Below are 20,495 nucleotides of genomic sequence, written 5' to 3' on the forward strand. Positions count from 1 at the left end.
TCCTGGGAGCATCTGGGTCTCAGCCGTGTCCGTCTGTCACTTAGGAATTGAGGGCTGGCAGTCCTGTCCCCAAAGTCACCCTGTCTGAATGTGTGGCCCGGTGGTGGGACAGGCAGCACTGGGGCCCTGGCCTCTCTCTCCTGCCCCTGTGGTCTGGACAAGCCGCCTGATGCCCCTGCCCCCCCCCCCCCCCGGCCCTTCCAGAGCTGGGCAGAGGGCAGCCCGTCTGAGCCCTGCCCGGTAAACAGGCTCCAGTCCCTTCCTGTCATTCTGGTGACAGAGACGACTGGCCACAGCTGGCGAGACTGGCCGCCCAGCGCCGTGCTCCCCGCAGCTCTGAGGTTTCCTGCTCTGCCCCCGGAACACCTCGGTCTCTCCGTGCACGGGCCTGAGCTGCCCTGGCTGGCCTGGGCCTTCGGTGGCCTTGCAGCCCTGCTCCCCGACCCCAGCACTGCGGGAAAGAAGTCTGCTCATGCTCTACGCTGAAGCGGGCCGGGGGGCCCTTATCAGTGAGTGCCGCCCAGCTGCCCCATTGCCACCCTGCCCTGCTAGAGACTCATGTATGCAGGCCAGCGGATAGAACACAGGCTTCTGTGAATTTCTGTTTTTAATACCTCATTAGGCCCGGTCTTTTCAGGACCAAGGCGGTCGTAGCGCTTCCGTGGCCTGATTTAACAGTCTCTGCAGGTGGGGAGGCCAGTGCAGAAGGAAAGCTTTCGAGATGTGAATATTCAGCTTGGTCCCAGAAGGAAGCAGGGACCAGCTGGGCTTGGCCGGAAGGAGAGGTTCACCTTCTGTCTAACAAGGGCCTTTCTCAATCACTTTCATGGTAGTGTCTTCTGGGACGCCATGGGTGTTAAAGACTAGGCCTCTTTGACATTATGTCTCTTGTGTTCAATCATGCCTGACACAACGAATAGGCCTAACATCCTGGATTGCATCATAAAAAGTCCTGTCGTGTGGAGGTACCTGCTGTCCCCGATTACAAAACTGCATCCCGCAAAACCCAGCCTAGAGGTCACCTCCTCCAAGAAGCCACCCTGACTTTACTCGGCTGAATGAAGTCCTTCTTCCCTAGAAGATTAAAAACCACACCAGGATTTCTTTGCCACCGTGTTGTCGTGGCCTCCCCGTGTTTGTCCCCCACCCCTGGAAGCGAGCTCCCCTTCAAGGGCGGGCAGCTTGACCTGAGCCCTGCACGCTGGCACAGAGAACGTGCTGGGTGGTAGTGGGGGAGGGGGGGGGGGTCCCGAGCCTTTGCTCTTTCCGCTCTGGGGACCGGAGCGCAGTCCCCAAGTGCTAGGCCCTGGTCTTTCACAACACTGCAAAGTGGGGGGTCCTGCCCCCATTCTGCAGTTGAAGAGATGAAGGCTCAGAGAGGGTAGGTGACTTGGCTGTGGTCACACAGCACACTTGACATGAGCAAAGTGGGGATTGAAACCCTGAGCCATGTGCTGCTGTGGCCCAGGACCTTCCTCTGGCTTCCCCTTATGACCCAGCTCAGGGGGTGGGGATGCTTTTGTATCCCTGGAAAAGAGAGAGAGCTTCGATCGAGAGCACTGGTGCTGGTGAACTGGGCTTCCCCTGGGAGCCTGGGAGCCGTGGTCTCGTCTTCGTGTGCTCCTACGTGGCTTGGCAACCTTGGGGGACTGTCTCGCCCTCTCTGGGCCCTGGCTTCCCCACCTGTGGGAACGGCAGCGTCTCCCACGCAGGTTGGGGTGAGGGTCTGCCGAAGGCGCGCAGGCCGGCCTTCCTCGCGTGGGAGCAGCGTCTGGTCCCTTGTCTGTCTGTCTGTCTGTCTGTCCCTACAAGCAGCCGTGCAGCCCACAGCTCGGAGGCCCCCTCTCTCTGCTGCCCGGCGCAAACCGGGGTCAGGAAGTGTCCGATTCGATTTCCAAGTAACAAGTTCAGGATGGCTCGGGATCCCTGCTTCCCAGCATCAGACCGCCCGGGGCTGGCGCACCTCCGCGCCTGTCAGCAGTGTTTTATGTCCGCGTAAACACGCGGGCTCGCCCGGGGCGGATGGCGGAGAGTTTGTTCGCCATTCTTTGATTTTCCTCAGGCGGCGGGGGCGGCGGGGGCCTCTCGGAGCAGCTGACTTTCTGTAACAAAATCGGGGCGGGCGGGCCGGGCTTTGGGGGCCAGACCCCGGGGTCTGAGGCGGGAGGGGCCGCGCGGGCCATTGTGAGGACGAAAATAATTGCCGGGATTTAGCATCTGTCAGAGCAGCTGCCCGCTGGAAAACTGCAGAGCAAAAAGATGGGGGGAGGGGAGAGGGGAGACAGGGAGGGGGCGGGGGGTGCAGGTCACTGGCCCCGGGGGGGTGGGGGCCGGGGAGGCCGAGGGGAACCGGGCAGGTCTCTCTGGGGCGTGGGGCCCCGAGGCTCACCTGCGCTTTCCGACTTGGTCCAGGATCTCCCCCCACCCGCCCCGTTCACACCGTCCTTGGGCTCGCTCGTAGGTGCGGGGACAGAGAAGGGCCATCTCTGAAACCCGTGAGGCCCAGGTCAGCACTGATGCCTAGGGTCTGGACCCCCCGCCTCTGTGTTTCAAAACCTGGGCGTATTTAATGCCCATGGCGTCTGTTCGTTGAGTGCGGGCCCCTGTGCCGAATATGGGCCCATCCAACCTCCCCTCCCACCCCCTGCAGAGGCAGGCAGGCCACAGCCACCGCTTACCGAGCACCGGCTGGATGCTAGGCCTCAGCTAGCCATTTGCATCGTGGTTGATCCTTCCAACGAGGGGTTGGGGTTATTCCTACTTCACGGATGGGGAAACTGAGGCTTAGGCTCTCCTGCCCAGAGTGACAGAGCCAGGCAGGGCTGAGCATCCAGCTGGGACTCGCCTGACTGCTTCACCTCGGGGTCGGGGAGGGGGTGTGTGGAGGGGGGACTAGTGAGAGTCAAGTTCCCAACTTGAGTAGGGAGACCTGGTGTGCATCTGTCTGGCCTGAGGAGGTGGGGACCTGTCGGCTCTTGTCCAGTGCTGATCGAGTGCTGTTAGCCACACGGTCCGGCGTGACAGGGACGCTGAGTTTGTCCATGAAGTGTAGCCTCTGGTGACTTACAACCTCCACAAGGTACGTCTCTGTTGGCCCGAGGGGCTGATGCGCAGAGAATTAAGGTACAGTCGGAACCCAAGCCAATCAGAGCTCGGTGGAATGGCCCTCTGCTGAGGCACAAGACGCTTCCGGGTTTTGCAGGACTGGGGGCGGTTGGGCTGGGGCTGGGTCAAGTGCTCCGGGCCCAGGTGGGAGGTCCCCTCCCCCGTGGGACCGTGTGCAGGCCCTGGGTCATAGCCAGACACTCAGGGAGCGGTGTCACCAGAGAACAGAGGCCAGGGTCCTCCCACGGGTGGCTCTGCGTGCCGGACACTCAGACACTCGGGGGACCTTCCGCCCCCCATTCCCCAACCCCCCATCTGTCGTTTCCTTTTCCTCCCCTCCGACAGCCACGGCCGTCAGGTGCACTGGGCCCAGCTGGTCATGACATAAACGAATCTGTTTCAACAGATGCCTGAGACTCGTAATCTGGCCCCTACCCTGTTCAGGAAGCTCACTCTTGGAGATGATGCCTTTGCTAAAAACCAAGGTGATGGTGGGATGTCCGTGCCAGCGTTGGCCAGAGGAACTGAACTGTTGGGATCCAGAGCTTGTCACCCCTACTGTATTCTAGAAGCATCTGTATGTCAGACATGACTGCTGCCCTGTCAGTCTCCCCACCTGGACCGTGAGATCCACGGCGTAGAGTTGATGCCTTCGTCGAGTTGCTGGCACAGAATCGGTCTTAGGATAGGTATTGATTTAACCAATCGAACCTGATAGGTGTTTTCTCTTAGTTGCCGAGTTAAACGAATGTTTGATTGTACTTTCATAATCGTTTAAGGTTTATTTACATAATTTCTGTACCCAACATGGGGCTCGAACTCGTGACCCCGAGATCAAGAACCACGTGCTCTGCCGACTGAGCCAGCCGGGTGCCCTCATCACTTTGTATTAAGAAGAAACCCTCTCTCCACTTTGCTGTTTCGTGTATTCCCCTCCCTTCTCCCATAACATGGAGCGTGCTTGAAGTGTCATTCTAATGCCGCTATTTTGTGGTTTCAGATAATATGCACGGACCTTCATTGGCCTGCATTAAACAGCGTTTGGGAGAGTGTTTTCGTAAGTGAAAGGAAGGTAAATGTAGAAAGCGTGGGGTTGTGAGTGGTCTACGGCCGTAGGACGAGGACCCTTTGAGGAGGGGAAACGGAGGCCAGTATAGTCGGGTGACCGACAAGTCACTTCCCCAGTCTTCAGCAGGCTTTGGGTAACAGACATTTTGCACAGCGGAGACAAGGGACGGTGTCTGCATTTTTTAGATCTTTCTGTCGCAAGTTAAGACACAAGTGTACAACTCTTCGTCTCGGGTTTCCAGGGGCCTGTTTTCAGCCGCAGGGCCCTGAGTGAATCAGAGGAGGTGAATGGGAAAGGGTGTGGAAAGAGGGGTCCCCATATGAATGAATGCTCCTTGTCTTGGTTGATTTTGAGAAAGGAAACAGGCTGAGAACCTGGTGGTGGCCACGTGTTGGGGTGACCGCCCTGGGTGTATTCCCAGGGCCCTAGTCTGTGCCATCTTGTCCCTTCTGAATACAGGGAAGTAACTGTGTCCCGTCACGCTCCCCTGGAGGAACCCCAGGTTCTTCAAGGCGCGCACACTGTGGGAGGGAACGGGGAGCCTGTAGCCTTTGCCCAAGGGTGCTTCCCGGTCCAAGTAGAAAGCTGCAGTCAGGCCGGCTTAAGGTGTGAGAGGAAAGACATGGACGCTGGTAGAGTGGCCAGAAAATTAGGAGGAAAATGCTGGAAGGGAGGGACCCAGGAGAAAAGGAGCCCCAAGCCGCCAAATCTAATAATCCGCCGAAAGCCTTAGCTGGCCATTAAATCTCATCACACAAGAAAGACCCTGAGGTTTCCAGTAAAAAAGAAGGAAAGAAAGAAAGAAAAATGCAGCAGCCAGAAGCTGAATTCAGCAGCCATTTGGGCTGGCTGCTCACTGCTCACTGCTTCGGAAGACAGAGTTTGAAGTGTGAGTCCGGTTAACTGTCTGCTAGAACATGTATTGATTGGTGGGAACAATGGAACCTCCGTAATGGGTCATCGGTCAGGTCTGATGTCCAATAAAAAGTCCTCAGACTTGTGAAGAAACAGACAAGAGTCATATTCAGGAAGAAAAAGTCAACGTTGAGATGACTCTGATGTTACCATTAGCAGTTTTGTAAACATGGTCAGGAACTTCGAGGAAAATATGTGCCAAATGAATGAACAGATGGGGAGCCTCAGCAGAGAAATAGACAGCCCTATGAAAAGGGCCAAGTGGAAACGTTAAAACTGAAAAGCATGATCGCTGAAATGAACGATCTGTGGATCCGCTTTAACAGAAGATGGCAGATGGCAGAGGAGGGAGTCACCGACTGCGAGATCGTTCGGTGGAAGTAATACACTCTAAGCAACAGAGAAAAGAAGGGTCCAACGCAGGTGTAACTGGAGTCCTAGGAGAAGAGAAAGAGAATGAGGCAGGAAAAGAAGTTGACAAAAACCTAAGAAATGGCAGTGTATATACCATGTTCATGGATCGGAAGAGTATGTTGTTAAGATGCTTGTCTTCCCAGGGGGCTTTTTGTGTGTGTGTGTTTTTGTTTTTGTTTGTTTTTAAATTTTTTTTGGCAAGATGATTGTAAAGTTTATACAGAAATACAGAGGACCTTAGAATAGCCTTAAACAATCTCATAAAAGAACAAAGCTAGGAACTTAAACCACCTGGTTTCAAGACTTTCTATAAAAAAAAAAAAAGTAATCAAAACAGAGTGCTATTGCCATAAGCACAGGTGAATAGGTTGATGGGATAGATTATAAAATTCCAAAGTAGACCCACACTCATGTGGTCAGTTGGCCTTGGTCAAAGGAATCCAGTGGGAAGAAGAAAGTTTTCAACAAATTGTCCTGAAAACTCCCGGGTATCCCTGAAGAGAAATGGACCTCAATTTCTACCCCATGCCATACATGAAAATCTGAGCCGGATCAGAGGTCTGTAAGCGTAAGCACTGAAATTATATAGCTCTTAGAAGAAAATATAAGCTTTGCAGCTTAGAAAACAAAGATTTTGGAGCACCTGGGTGGCTCGGTCAGTGAAGCGCCCAACTTCGGCTCAGGTCATGATCTCACGGTTCATGAGTTCAAGCCCCGCGTCGGGCTCAGTGCTGACAGCTGAGAGCCTGGAGCCTGATTCAGGTTCTGTGTCTCCCTCTCTCTCTGCCCCTCCCCGGCTTGCACTCTGTCTCTCTCTCTCTCTCTCTCAAAAATAAACATTAAAAAAAAATTTTTTTTAAAAGTTGGAGGCAACCCAAGCGTTCATCGAAAGGTGGATGGAGGACAAGTTGTGGGTTGTTCATACAGTGGCTGGTACTCAGCAATGAACAGGAATGAGCCTCTGTGTGAGCAACACCATGGATGAATCCTCAGACGTGACGACGGTGGCGAAGAAGCCAGACACAAAAGTGATCCTAACACAGGATGCCAAGGATGTCCAGTTCGAGAACAGGAAAGGCTAGTCTTTGGGGAAGAGTAGTCTGAAGGGTGGTCACGGGGAAAGAGGAGGGGACTGATCAGGAAGAGGAGGAACTTTCCGGGGCAGATGAGAACGTTCTATAAAGGGACGGGTGTGAGTTACACGGCGGTATCCATTTGTCACAGGGTATGGTGAGCGTGCATCTTGATCTGTGGAAGCCGTAGCAAAAACCCGGTGGAAAACCGTTGTGGGGCGTTGCGGCCATGCCTGAAACACGGCAGTGCTCTGTGGACGTGGGGTGTGCCTGGGCGGGCGAGTGAGCTCAGGCTTGCGGGAGGTGCCAGGGGAGAGAGGGGCGGAGAAACACGTTTTCCGGGACCCAGCTGCGCAAAGCATCTTCAGGTTCAGCCTGTGCAGGAAGCTTCCCCAGCCCTCACCATCCTTTTTCCCCTTAGAACGCTACCGCTCATCTTAGGGCTCATAACGGGGCTGGCGCCTACTTCACTTTGAGATCCGTAGATCCGCCCTCGTTTTCCTCTGAATGCGCCTCAGTGCCGACTCCAGAGCTTGGCATGTCATCAGTCACTCGGTGAAAGAAAGTGTGGTGACCGGTCCACCTGGCCGGGAGGCAGCACAACGCGACGATGGCCTCCAGAAGATCCGGAAGGTCTTGGCAAGGTCCCCGGCGCCACGCACCCTGGCTCACTCGTCTCTGCCACAGAGAGCCCTGGGCTCGTTGGCAAAAGCGAAGAAATTGCGTCTGGAGCTCGGGTTGTGGCTGATCTGAGGTGGGACTGCGCCGAGGTCTTCCCTTCTGAGTGGCTGGGACAGAGAGTCCAGGGGTCCGTTAGGATGTCCCCCTCAAACGTGGGCCGAGGAGGGGGAGCCCTGTGCTGACAGCTGGCTGTCCCTGAACCAGGTGACCTCGAGGCCCCTCTCCAGGCCTGTTTTCAGTCTTTGTTATCGTTGCATCAGCGCTTAGCGTATTTAACTGTCACGGTCCGCCCACCCCCTTCCCCCAGCCCATCAGAGCAGAGCCGAGGTCTGTCTCCAGACGGCATGGAGGGCCTCAGCTGCCTTTGAACTTGTCTAATTTAGCAGCCCGCGAGCTTCCCTGTCTCTGCTCTGTTCCACGCCGTCAGAATTCCCGACAGTGGCTTTGTCACCAGCCTCGCTCTGCTGTGCGACAAACATCTGGGGTGGTGGGCACCCGCCAAAGAGAACCCGGGCAGGCACTTGCCTGGACACCCAGTAACCTGGCGGGCACAGCTGCCCGAGCTGTTTCCTTTGGGGACAGAGTCTGGAGAGGCACGGGAGGTGATTTGTGTCTCCGCGAGGGGCCCTTCCCCGGGCCCACCCAGGGCAACAGGCCTCGGAGTCGGTGGGTTCTCACCCGTGAGTCGCAAGCACCCTTCCCGGCTTTGCTCCCTGCTGGTTCCAAGCAGGGCCTCTGTCACCGTCTGGGCACCGTGCTGCCGCGTGAGGCCTCGGGACAGCCATCCAGACCCACACAGGGGTCGGCAGGGCGGGGCGGGGGAGGGGGTGGCGCGGGTGCAGGGAGGCTACGCCTGGGCGAACCCTCCCCTCCCAGCCTGCTGCGGGGCCTCAGGGTGTGTCTGTCATCTGTGAAATGGCCATGGTGTTCTCTGTCTCCCAGGGTTTGTGAGGTTAAAAAGCATAAATGCTTTTCAAGGGCCTCGCAGGGCTCACCAGGGGGCAGGTGTCTGTTGGTGTAGTTAACGAGTCTGTTAGCTGGTCTAGCCCCAAGTGACCTGTCCCCAGCCAGCTCCTTACCCGGCGTATGGGCTGCTCGCGGGACCCTCGTCTAGTCCGGAGCTGATTCACGGCCCCCCCGGGTCCCCCAGAGGGAAGCCCAGACGTGTGGGCCTGGTCGTGCTCGGTCTCAGGGGGAGGTACCCGGGTCTTTGGCTCCAGAGGCCTTTCCTGAATACAGGCGCTGCCTCCCTAACTCCCAGCCTGTCCGATGACAGCTAATATTCACAAGCCGGGTTTGAGACCTGGCGAGCCGCCGGGTGTCATTTCTGCTGTCTCTGTCCCCCGCCGTTGTCTCTGTCGCCTTGAATTCTGGCCGCCCGGTGCCGTGGGGGAGGAGAGGTGCTTTACTGGGTCTCTGTGCCTTCCGGAAGCCAACTTTGCCAGGTGCCGCTCTGAGCCCAGGCTCTGAGTCTCCGGTGTCGGGCTTCCAGGGCGAGCTGGCCTGTGAACACGACCTGCCCCGAGGACGGGCCCCACGGCAGCCGACGGAAGGGCCAGTCAGCTCTGGGCCAGGGACAGAGTGACCCGCCGCACGTGGTTGGACCGGCTCGTTTGCCGATGCGTGAACACCTACCGCCTGTTAGGAAGGGCGACCCGACGGGGTTAAGCAGTTGGGTTTTGTCCAGGGAAGAGATAGGTTCACCCTCAGGCACTTACAAGATAACGGGAGCTGCAGCGGGAGGGATGTACCTCGTATGAGAGGAGGGTGGGGGGTGGGTCCTGGGTCACAGACGGGGCTGGGAATCCCCGGAGGCCTCCTGGAGGAGGTGTCCCATGACCTGAGTCTGGGAGGTGGGGGAGGTGGGGGAGGACAGCTTGTTAGAGGGGAATCAGAGCATGGTCGTGCACTGAAACGAAGTTCGGTCGCATTATAAAGCGAGTCGTGGCTTCCTGGCACTCGTTTGGGAAGCTGCACCCCAAACTCCGTGTCCGTCTCCACTCGCTCTGCTTCCGCACCCCCTGGTAGGTGCGAGCTCTGCTCCTTGACCCCCACACCTGGGCTGACCCGGGGAGAGGCCCCAGCGCAGGGCACTGCGGGTGACGAGCCACGCGAGAATTCCCCTTCAGGCAGTGACTCACCCCGGGCCTCTGGCAAGAGTCCCCAGCACTGACCAAAGGGTGGAGGAGTTGGGGTGTGATCACGGTAGGTCCTTCTAGAAGAACGGCAGGCACGGCACGAGGGGATGCTCTCTGTGCTGCCTGGTTCAAACTCCGAGAAACCCCGGGGAGGCCCCCTGCACCGCGTCCCCGGAACCTGCCTTCCACCCGCCTGACCCGCTTCTCTCCCGCGCAGCGAGCATGACCTGGGGGAAGACATCTATGACTGTGTCCCGTGCGAAGATGAGGGCGACGACATCTACGAGGACATCATCAAGGTGGAGGTACAGCAGCCCATGGTAAGCCGTCCGTCGCCCGCAGCCCAGCCCCCTCTCTCAGCGCTCCCAGCTACCGGGGTCGGGCGGGGGCACTGCGGGAGCCCCAGAGACCTCTCGGCCCCCGCGGGGTTCCTCCCCTTCCTTGGGCCCAGTCCTGCCTCCGGAACGTTGTAGGAGACCGAGGTGTGACCCCCACTGCCACTGAGCCCCCGCCACCACCCCCCGGAGGCGCTGTCGCGGAGTTCTCCCAGAGGTGTGCAGGATTCCAAGTCCTTCCTGCCTGGGGAGTCTGAGCATGGCGACTGGATGCTCAGACGTGCACAGCGCGCCTCATTTTCCGCCTTTGTGCGGAGAGCGAGGAGACCGCCACTGGCTCAATTAGCCAGCTGTGCGTCTTTTATGTGGGAGGATATTTATTTCCGACCGGCGCTGGCGAGCACTTTCTCGGACACCAGTGTGCTGCAGGGCAGATTTATTGCCAGCAGCTGCTGTGTGGAGGGTGGGGTCCCGCAGGGATGGGGTGGGGGGGCCCTGGAGGGGACAGCCGCAACCCCCTGCGTCCCCGCACTCCCGGGGGCTGGTCGAGGTGCCAGTTGCCGACTGTGGAGGCTTTTTGATGCTTTCACTAAAGAAGTGGGAGGAATTTCTCAAAAGGCAGATTTCAGCGTTTTCCTCCAGTGTGGGAGTGACCAGTTGGTGGCGGGGGCGGGGGCACGAAGCGGGGGCGACGGCTCCCCTCCAAGGCCTTGCAGAGAGGCCTTTCCCACACTGGGGGCGCCTGCCCTCCCCCGGCCTCACGCCAGGAGAGGCAGAGAAGCGTGGCTGCGGCCCTCACAGCCCCCAAACTCTGCTCTTCAGAAAGGGTTTCTCATTCTGTCCCTGGAGGGTCTGAAGGGTCCCCCGTCTTTACCAGGGGTCTCTCTCTGTGACCCCGGGTCTGCCCAGGGCCAATTCTGCCCTTCCCCCCCCCCCCCCCCCCCCCCACAGCCTTGCAGTGGGGCGGCTCTGCCCCTGAGCCTTCCCGGGAGGTCAGTCACGGAGCTGGAAGGCCAAGCCGTTGCCCCGCTGACGGACGTCCTCTGCCTTGCCTAGAAGCCGAGCCGGCATTCTGGGTCTGGGGCCAGCTCACTCCCAAGCCCTTAGAAGTCCAGCGTCCTGTGGGTAACGCGGGAGCAGTGAATGCAAAGGCCCTTGCACTTGGCTGGAGGATCCCCTGCCTTCGGGCCGGAGACGCCCCTGAGAGGCCCCCGAGTGGGCAGTCCCCAGAGCCTGTTGCTGTCCCTGGTCCTGAAGCACACTTGGCCGGACCCTGGCTGTTTGCAGGACCCGCGGGGGGCTGTGAGGGGACAAGCTGGCGTCCCACCTGCCCTACTCCGTTTAGTGTCCGAACAGCGCTCCGTGCTGCTGCCCTCGAGCTGTCCTGTCTATCTGGCAGGGCGGGCCTCCTGCCCGTCCTCTGAGATAAAACAGCTGGCTTTATTTCCTCCCCGGTCATGTCTGGAGCTGTCCGAACAGTCTAAGTGGAAGGTAGACGGAGACCTTTCCAAAGGAAGATAAAGCCAAGGGATGGCAGGTGTCGCTCCCCACACGTGAGGGAGACCCTGGCGACGTGCTGGGTCCCCGCGCTGTCCCTCGCCACCCGGCCAGGCTCCTGCTGGAGCGGGCGGGCGGTTGTGATGTGTCCCTGGGGCTCTTGGCTTGCCCCCACCTCCCGAGTAGGGCCCGGATAACGAGCACTGCTAACTGGTTCTGTCTGTGGCTTGTTTCCTCCATGCGTTCAGATCAGATACATGCAGGTAAGTGGCAGGTGGAGGGGGACCCGGGGTAAGTTCTGCCAGCACCGTCTTCCCCCACCTTTCGGGGAAGGTCTCAGACCTCTTGGGAAAAGCCTCCCTGTCCCCAGGGAGATGCTATCAGGCACTACACTTTTGCACCTAGTTTTAGGGGATCGTGGGCCCCCAACATCCCCCTGAAGCCCCTACATTAGCAGTGTAGCACCCGGACAGTGGGCTCGGGAAGAAGCCCCTGGGTGATGAAGGACGATGGCGTAAGGGCAGATATGAGTCCAAATGGCATGTCACGTGGCCCAGCACCGTTTCCCCAGAGCCTCACTTAGGGACAGATCTGGCCCGCTCAGCCTAAAAGAACGTAACGGGGGGTGTCTGGAAATCCACGGCTGCCTCTGAACAGTTCCCCCGCCTGCGGGCTCTACCCCCTGTGGCCACACGGTCTCCTGGTCAATCCCGCCTCTGGCCACATCCCCCCCCATAGGAGCTGGGGAGCAGGCTCTGCCCCGAAACGTGTCCCAGTGACCCCTGCAATGAGCTGTTCCCTCACTACCCCGAGTGGAGCCCAGGGGACACTGGGAAGGCCCAGGCCTGCAGGGCATTGGCATCTTTGTCAGAGGCCCTCGCAGGTCGCTCAGCTGGTGGGCATGGGTCCTCGGAGCTGGTCAGAGCCTTTCCCTGTGCACAGAGTGGGTGCTTTAAGCCATGCCACGCCCGCTGTATATGCTGGGGGGGCTGGAGCGTGCTTGGTCTGCTAGGATTCACAGAGGGCAGCGGGAGCCCAGACTCTACAAGGCCCTGTGCCTTCCCCGAGCTGTCGCCAGCCCCCAGGCACATGCCCATCCCTTCCCTGTGCCTCAATTTCCCCATCTGCAAACAGGAGGGGAAGGGCTCGGGCCCCCTTCTGTCTCCTGTCCGGCCCCTCCGTTTCCCACTTGGCGGCCAGGCCTCGGCGGTCTGCAGGCAGTGGGCCCGGCGGGAACCCGGCTCACGTCTTGTGTCCTTCCTTTAGAAGATGGGCATGTCCGAGGACGACAAGAGAAACTGCTGCCTGCTGGAGATTCAGGAGACCGAGGCCAAGTACTACCGGACCCTGGAGGACATTGAGAAGGTGGGTATGGGCCTTGGTGCCGTCCTGGGACCACCGGTCCCCTGGGGCGGTGCTGTCCCCAGGCAGGGACACAGGGCAGCAGTGACAGGTGCAGAGGCTTCGTGGCCCTCTCGGCTTTGCCGTCAGGCACCCCTTGGGCTCTGCTCCCCACACAGGCCAGTGTCCTCGTCGGCTGTCACCCTTGTCCCTGATCCCACCTCCCACCCCTCGGCCCTGGACCACCCCGAACTGGTCTCTGCTGCTCTTTCTGGCCTAAACTGGGTATCGTTACAGCTTCTGTTCCCGATTGCACTGGGCTAACCTCCTTCTGTGTACTCTTTCATGCAGACTCAGCGCTAGGTTAAGTGCTTTCTGTATTCCTTCTCACCCAAGACATTCTCTGTGAGATCCCACTCTGTGAGCTGGGATCACAGCAAGGCCACCTCATAGATGGCTGTGCGTGTCCTGCCCCTGGGGCATGGTCAGGCCCACTGATGGGAGCCTGCAGAGCCCCCATGGTGCACCCTGTGCTCCCCTGAATGGCTGGTCAGTCGTCTCTCCCCGGCTGGCCCCCTGAGCTCCCAGAGGACCACGGATGGGCCTCCTCCTTCCCCCCGCCCTGCTCTGGCCTCCCGTGCACGCTGGCTCAGTGACATTTCCCTGTCGCTTGAAGGTCCTTGTTGCCAGCTGCTGGTGCTTACTGGGTGAACATCCAACATTGTTTAAGGGTCCTCTGTGGCTCTTTGCTTGCAGCGTAGGGCAAGTGTGGCCATGATGGTGGGGCCTCTAGCCGGGAGTCCTGTGATGCCCCTTGGCCCCAGGCCCCCGCCTCCAGCCTCAGCCAGGCCTGTGTGCCCGCCCTCCCACCCCACTGGCCACCGGCCTTGCCGCAAACACACCAGCCCCATCCCTGCTGCACGCCCTGGCCCCCACTCTCCATCGGCCCCTCCCCGGGCAGTCTACTCCCCCCGCCAGTCCCAGCTCCCAGGCCAGCTCGCTCCGGGGCCCTGCAGACCTCTGCAGTCCCTCCGCACAGCCCAAGTCCTAAGCTGCGGCCGTCTGTCTCCACCCTGGGACGTGGCCAGCCTTCGAGGGCAGGTGCTGCTGGTCCCAGGCCTGATGCGCGTAGCGGGTTAAGCAGGGAGTGTGCTTGACCAGGGCACGCGGTGTACTGAGCACTTGGGGGGACAGTCACATTTTAATCTTCCCCTAGCCATCGAGGTCATTGTTGCTACCCCCACGTCCCACGCGAGAAAACCGAGTGCTAGCCCGTCCTCGGCACAGGGAAGAGGCTTGTGCACTTGGATGGTTCTCGCCTGCTCTGCACGGCGGCCGAGGAGGAGCCCAAGGGGCCAGGACCCCATGGGGAGAAAGGTGGCAGGTCCTGCGCCACAGGGCCTCTGGGGCACCACCTGACGGTCTCTCCTGTGCGCATCTCCTCGGAGGCCAGGCCCGGAGGACTCCGGAGAACCACTCCCTGCCCCGGCGGGGCTTCCGGGTCAGGGAGTATCTCTTTTGATGGCAGGTTTAGGGCCGTACCTAGGCTCAGGTGGGAAGTGTGGCCCTGTCACTGTCCAGAGGTGTACCCACGAGTGATGTGCCCTCACCTCTCTGGCCTCCGTTCCCGGAAATGTCTCAAACAGCGGTAGCATCTCCCACCCTGGGTTGCAGCAGGGTTCAAGTCCAATCTGCTGGACGCCTCGGAGCTTTGCCCGTGTGGTGGGCGTGGGTGCTTAGGCCAATCCCGCCCGCCCCTGCACATTCCCGTCCTGCCACCACCCTGCACAATGGAGCACACCCCCCCTAGGATGCACACATTCTCCAGCAACACTGTGCCAGGCCTGCATAACCGCCCCGCGGAGAACCCCCATCCCCTGGACCCTGGACCTTGGCGAGGTGGTCTGAGCCCCTCCCGTCGGTGGCTCTGGTCTCAAAGGGGGCTGATGGGCTTCTCTGTTCCAGAACTACATGGCCCCACTGAGGCCGGTGCTGAGCCCGGCGGACATGACGGCCATCTTCATCAACCTGGAGGTAAGGGTCCGGGCCTGCGGCTCACCGTGTGCAGGCCCAGGTCTCCAACCGGCTCGGATGTCAGGCAGGCTCCAGCCCGACTGTCCCCATGGGTCCTGGAGAGCTGCGTCCCTGCCAGTTGCATGGCTGGTCAGAACTATGGGTGTTTTTAGGACAGATGCGTAGGAGGGGAGTAGCCGCCCTGCCCTCCGGGAACTTTGGTGCTCGGAGACCGGAGGACAAGGTTTCAGCAGAAACCTCTCTGTCAGCAGGGTGGGGAGGCTTGGCATGAGGCCCCAGAAGCTACACGTGGGTGGGTTTCATCCAGGAATGCCCAGTGGGTGCAGCATGCCCCCAGCTGGTGCAGCGGCTCCTGCCTGGCTCCCTCAGCCCCTTATCACCTCAAGAGGTGGGTGCTGGTCTCCTGGTTGAGGCTGAGCCAGACTCCAGACTCTGGAGGCTCTAGCTCCCTGTGCCCCCTACTCAGAGTCTATCCTGCCTTGGGTGGTGGCCAGCACAAATGGCCGTGGACAGAATGGGAGCCTGGATTGGGGACCATGGGGAGCCCTGGGGGGGCAGAAGCCTGGATCAAGGGACGTGGGGAGCCCCAGGGGGCCAGGAGCCTAGATCGGGGGCCGTGGGGAGCCCCGGGGTGCCGGGAACTTGGATCGGGGGCCGTGGCAGCCCTGGGAGGCCAGGAGCCTGGATCGGGGGCTGTGGAGAGCCTCGGGGTGCCGGGAACCTGGATCGGGGGCCATGGGGAACCCGGGGTGCAAGGTACTTGTATCAGGGGCCATGGGGAGCCCCAGGGGGCCAGGAGCCTAGATCGGGGGCCGTGGGGAGCCCCAGGGGGCCAGGAGCCTAGATCGGGGGCCGTGGGGAGCCCCGGGGTGCCGGGAACTTGGATCGGGGGCCGTGGCAGCCCTGGGAGGCCAGGAGCCTGGATCGGGGGCTGTGGAGAGCCTCGGGGTGCCGGGAACCTGGATCGGGGGCCATGGGGAACCCGGGGTGCAAGGTACTTGTATCAGGGGCCATGGGGAGCCCCAGGGGGCCAGGAGCCTAGATCGGGGGCCGTGGGGAGCCCCAGGGGGCCAGGAGGCTAGATCGGGGGCCGTGGGGAGCCCCGGGGTGCCGGGAACTTGGATCGGGGGCTGTGGCAGCCCTGGGAGGCCAGGAGCCTGGATCGGGGGCTGTGGAGAGCCTCGGGGTGCCGGGAACCTGGATCGGGGGCCATGGGGAATCCCGGGGTGCAAGGAACTTGTATCAGGGGCCATGGGGAGCCCCAGCGGGCCAGGAGCCTAGATCGGGGGCCGTGGGGAGCCCCAGGGGGCCAGGAGGCTAGATCGGGGGCCGTGGGGAGCCCCGGGGTGCCGGGAACTTAGATCGGGGGCTGTGGCAGCCCTGGGAGGCCAGGAGCCTGGGTCGGGGGCTGTGGAGAGCCTCGGGGTGCCGGGAACCTGGATCGGGGGCCATGGGGAATCCCGGGGTGCAAGGAACTTGTATCAGGGGCCATGGGGAGCCCCAGGGGGCCAGGAGCCTAGATCGGGGGCCGTGGGGAGCCCCAGGGGGCCAGGAGGCTAGATCGGGGGCCGTGGGGAGCCCCGGGGTGCCGGGAACTTAGATCGGGGGCTGTGGCAGCCCTGGGAGGCCAGGAGCCTGGGTCGGGGGCTGTGGAGAGCCTCGGGGTGCCGGGAACCTGGATCGGGGGCCGTGGGGAGCCCTGAGCTGTTGCCTGCCGGTCGCCCAGCTGCTCTGAAACGTGGAGGAACACCTGTCCCCATGGAGGGACTCCATCCCGCAGAACCTAAGATCAGGGCAGAGAGCCCCTCTGTCCCTGCACACAGCAAGACGGTACAAGGATGCTGAGTGGGAACAGCCCCCCGGGGGGGCCATCGCTGTCACTCTGGCACCAGGGCTTTTCCCTGGTGGGCCACCCTGTGTCTGAGCCGGCTGAGAGGTCCCTTCACACGTCTGGCACCACAGCACCTTCTAGTGTTTGCGTGGGGTGCACGCCCAGCGCCCGGGCCTCTCTAAGTTCTCCACCACGGCAGATGGGAACCGTTCTAGAGGGCGGCCTGGTGTGCCCGTTCACGCACCGACGGCTTTCTCTCCCCAGGACCTAATCAAAGTGCATCACAGCTTCCTGCGGGCCATTGACGTGTCCATGATGGCAGGGGGCAGCACTCTGGCCAAGGTCTTCCTGGACTTCAAGGAGAGGTGAGTGACAGGCCCGCCCCTCGCTGTCCGCGGGGCCTCGGGAGCGTCCGGGGCCTCCAGTTCCGGCCTGGGGACGGTCACAGGTGCCGGTACTCAGGTGGGTATCTCACGGCGAGGCCCTCGAGGCAGGTGGCTGTGCCCCTGTGAGCCCCTGTCCTCACTGGGACACGGAGAGAGCTGCCCACCCTTCCCGCCGTCACAGCCTGGAGGGGCGACCTCCCCCAGCAGGGCCTCCCGAGGACTCCACCAGCTCCCTCTGCCTCTGTGCCTGGGGGTCTTGGTGGCTGGAGGCCATTCTCACCATCACGGTGCACCTGCTGCCTGCCAGGTCCCCCGGGAACCTGGCACCTGAGAGACTCTGCTCCTCGAGCTGCACGGGTGGCGGGTGGCAGCTGAACGACAGGACCCGAACCGGCCCCCGCAGGTCCGAGGAAGGGGCTTCCGGGCTCTGGGTGCCCAGGGGTGAGGCCAGTTCCCTGCTTCCTCGACGGTGTGTGTCACGGGGCCGGGACTTCCTAATCTGTCCCTGAGGGACGCTGATGGTGTCTGTGCCACGTGGTGCCCCGAGGGTAAACTGAGGCCAGGCCCGTATCGCCGACGCGGCTTGTCTGTGGCCATTGAAGGGCTCCGGTGGCCGGGACCCGGCGGACAGGCAGGCGGGATGGCGGGGAGGCAGCAGCAGCTGTGGGCACGGGCACCCGGCCATCCTGGCCTCCGCCAGCCGCAGCCCCCAGCGTGGGGAGACGGGGCCCCGGACAGGCACGCGCAGGCCTGGGTCCTCCGATCGTGTGTCCGCGGCGTTGGGGCAAGTGCCCGTGAAGCCCGAGGGGGCAAAGATTCTGCCCGTCAGCCTCCGAGGCAGCATCTCTCCTCCCCTTGGCGCCCGCGGGGTCAGGCTGAGTCTAGATGCACAGACGGTGCCAGCCTCCCCACTGCCAGAAACATGCAGAATGTGGCTCCTCCCACCGTCCGGGCCCCTCGTCCGGAACCGGTATCGTCGGGGCAGGAGACTGGCAACTCGTTAGAAACCAGCGCAGGAACCTTCTCGAAGAATTACGTGGCTGTCGGGAGGCCTCCACGAACCTGTTTTGTTAAGCTTCTCTGCCTGTAAAACCCAGTGGATGGAAGAGTGTGGAGATGCCTTCCATGCCCCGAATGTCCTGCTTGAGCCCGGCAGGGGAGGACTGGGATTCTGGAAGCTTCTGTGGCTCTGCCGTCCCAGCGAAGGTCTCAGAGGCCGCCTTTCTTCCTGGAGCCCGGGCAGCGGCATCTTTAAAGCCGGGCACGAAACGAGATGATGCAAGGACTCAGCCGGATGCCCGGGGCTGCGGGAGCCCCAGAGGACTGTGTTCCAGTCTCTGAAGTCTCGGGAGGCCCATCGGGAGGCGGTGCCCTGGCTCCTGCCCCTCAGACTCTGGAGAAGGCGCCCCCAGCTTCTGTGCTCACGGCTCCTCTGCCTGCCTGTCGTCCGAGCCACCTGGGAGCTTGTTAAGAACACCAATTCTGGGGTCCGCTCTGCAGGGTCTGAGGGGGAGGCCCCAGGGTGGCTGGTGGGCACCCTGGGTCCACCTCGTCCTTATCTGCAGGGAGGTCCCCTGCCAGGTGACGGTCAGCTCAGCTCACGTGTCCTCCTGGCCAGGCGGCCCATCCCAAGGCTGGATTCCAAGGCCTCTACGAGCCCCTGAAGCGGCTTCCCCTGCGTGCTCTGTGGCTCCGGGCAGGGAGCTCTCTCCCCTCCGCACGGGCAGGGGTCCCTGAGCCCCCTTTCTAGGGGCCATGGGTGAGGCCCCAGGCAGGCACAAGGGAGCAGGCAGTGCCTGAGGACAGGCGGCAGATGTGGCCAGAGGGCGGATGTGCTTTTTCCAGGCACTGGCAGACGTGGGCATGCTGGCAGGCCCCGGGGTGGGGGACAGGCGGCTCCCTTACCCGCCCCCTGCCCCCAGCAATGCTTTCTTCTCACCTGGCTACAAGCCTGTGTGCCAGGGAAGCCAACTCAGACCCGACCCTCATCCTCACGGGTGGGGGGGGAGGCCACGGACCTGCTGGACCAGGCCTCTGAGACCTGTGGAGCCACCCCCAGGCAGAGTGGCCAAGAGACAGACCGCCCTTCCCCAGGAACCCCCTCCAGCCCAAGAGCCTGCCCCACGGTGTTTGCCCTTTACAAGGCTGCCGTCCTCTGTGCTCAGCTTTGGGCCTCACAGGGCTCTCGGGCCTCGTTTCTGCCGGGATGACCGTTGTTTCTACGGCCAGAGCGGCTGCAGGGACTGGATCGTGTTCCGGCACCGGGAGCTCGGCAGATGGGCTCTCTGTCACCGCCCAGCAAGGCTTTGGAGGCCAGGCCCTGGAGTCTGGGTAGTTTGGGGAGGGGGCGGGCTGCGTCTCATCAGAGCTCGTTTTCCAGCCCTCGTGATCTGTCCCGGCGTCGATCTTTTCTGCCCCTTCGCCTCCTCGTCTCTGAGTCAACACCTGAGGTCCTGACGTGCGATTCGGCGAGCATTTATAGAGTGTCTGCTGTGTACCAGACGGGACAGGCTCTGCTCTCACTGGGCGGGGAGGTCAGGAAGCAAGTTCACAGGCAAAGGACTTGAGAGCACGGGGAAAGGGAGAGGGTGGGGGCAGTAGGGGCTCGTAGCAGACGAGAGGGCGCTGAGGACTTGGTGAGAGCCCACCACCCCTGAGGTGGGGGCAGGGTGGGGGCAAAGCCGCAGGGAAGGCCCCGGGAGAGGCAGGAGCGGGACTGTTTGGGAACTGGCAGAGGCCGGAGGAGCAGGACTGAAGTGAGCAAAGCAGAGACTGTCCAAGGAGTGACTTGTGGCTTCTGCAAGAGCCTAGAAGATCAAGATAGGGATTTAGATTTTACTTATTTATTTTTTTTTACAAGGGCAGGAAGAAGCCCCTGAGGAATTTTAGTGGCAAGATCCTGGCAGCTCATCACGGATAAAGGAGGGACTAGCGTCCAAAGTGGCAGAGGACAATCCCCTCCCTCTTTTTGGAGCGAATACTTCTGTGCATACAGCCTTAGTCCTCAGACAAAGCAGATGTTCCTCTTAGCCTTGCCTTGTGGACCTGAGGGGACAAGTCCCACACAGTGGGACCTGGGCCTTGGGAAGGGTTTGCATTTTGCAGATGTGGATGGAACAGAGAGCCACGTGGTTTATCTGTGGCTGGGGGTGGCCAAGCCAGGTCAGTGGGGCAGGACTACAAAGGGAACCAGCCACAGCGAGTTCGTGTCCCGGAGAGAAGGCGAGGGTCTGGCTCTTAGGAGGAACTCTCTGGAGCTTTTTGCACAAGTGCTTTTCGAAGGAGCAGCCGTCAGAGTACGACTGACGGCGTCTCCACCCGCCCAGACCCGTGGGCGCTTCGAGAGAAAGGCTGGGCCGGAGGCGGGCGCCGGGTGCTTTGCACTCTGCGGTTTCTGGCTGCTCAGGGTGTTGGGCCGGGTCGCGCCGCTCTCTGGTTGTGGTTCCCGCCGCAGGTCTGGGTCTCGGGAGGCTGGGTGGCTCCTCTCGGTCTGTCAGCGCTTGCAGGGGGGGAGCCCGCCCAGGGCCGAGCTCCTCGAGCCCCCGCGGCAGGGCTGCCTGGGACCCTCCGACCCCGAGAGGCCTTTGCCCGCCTCCTGATCCTCCTTTCCCAGGCGGGGAGGTTGAGGGCGGGAGAGCATTGGCCACCACCTGGCCGTGGTCCCGACTCGTGCCTG

At 61.4% G+C, this 20,495-nt stretch overlaps 1 protein-coding gene across 4 annotated transcripts in view; it reads left to right on the forward strand.

The window, feature by feature from the left end:
• The window catches only part of VAV2 (vav guanine nucleotide exchange factor 2), a 166,345-nt gene that overhangs the window by 112,980 nt on the left and 32,870 nt on the right, over positions 1-20,495 (forward strand). For 3 of the 4 annotated variants that reach the window (XR_014135996.1, XM_081790973.1, XM_081790975.1), the window contains exons 5-8: positions 9,613-9,715; positions 12,494-12,592; positions 14,534-14,602; positions 16,698-16,798. Coding sequence is in view for 3 of the 4 variants with exons in the window: in XM_081790973.1 (XP_081647099.1) it covers positions 9,613-9,715; positions 12,494-12,592; positions 14,534-14,602; positions 16,698-16,798 (372 nt within the window). In the remaining variant the exon portion in view is untranslated. The remainder of the gene's footprint in view (positions 1-9,612; positions 9,716-12,493; positions 12,593-14,533; positions 14,603-16,697; positions 16,799-20,495) is intronic. The other variant, XM_081790974.1, reaches the window with a different exon arrangement.

This window comes from Panthera onca, chromosome D4, assembly GCF_046562875.1.
Source record: "Panthera onca isolate mPanOnc1 chromosome D4, mPanOnc1 haplotype 2, whole genome shotgun sequence".
NCBI classification, from domain to species: domain Eukaryota; kingdom Metazoa; phylum Chordata; class Mammalia; order Carnivora; family Felidae; genus Panthera; species Panthera onca.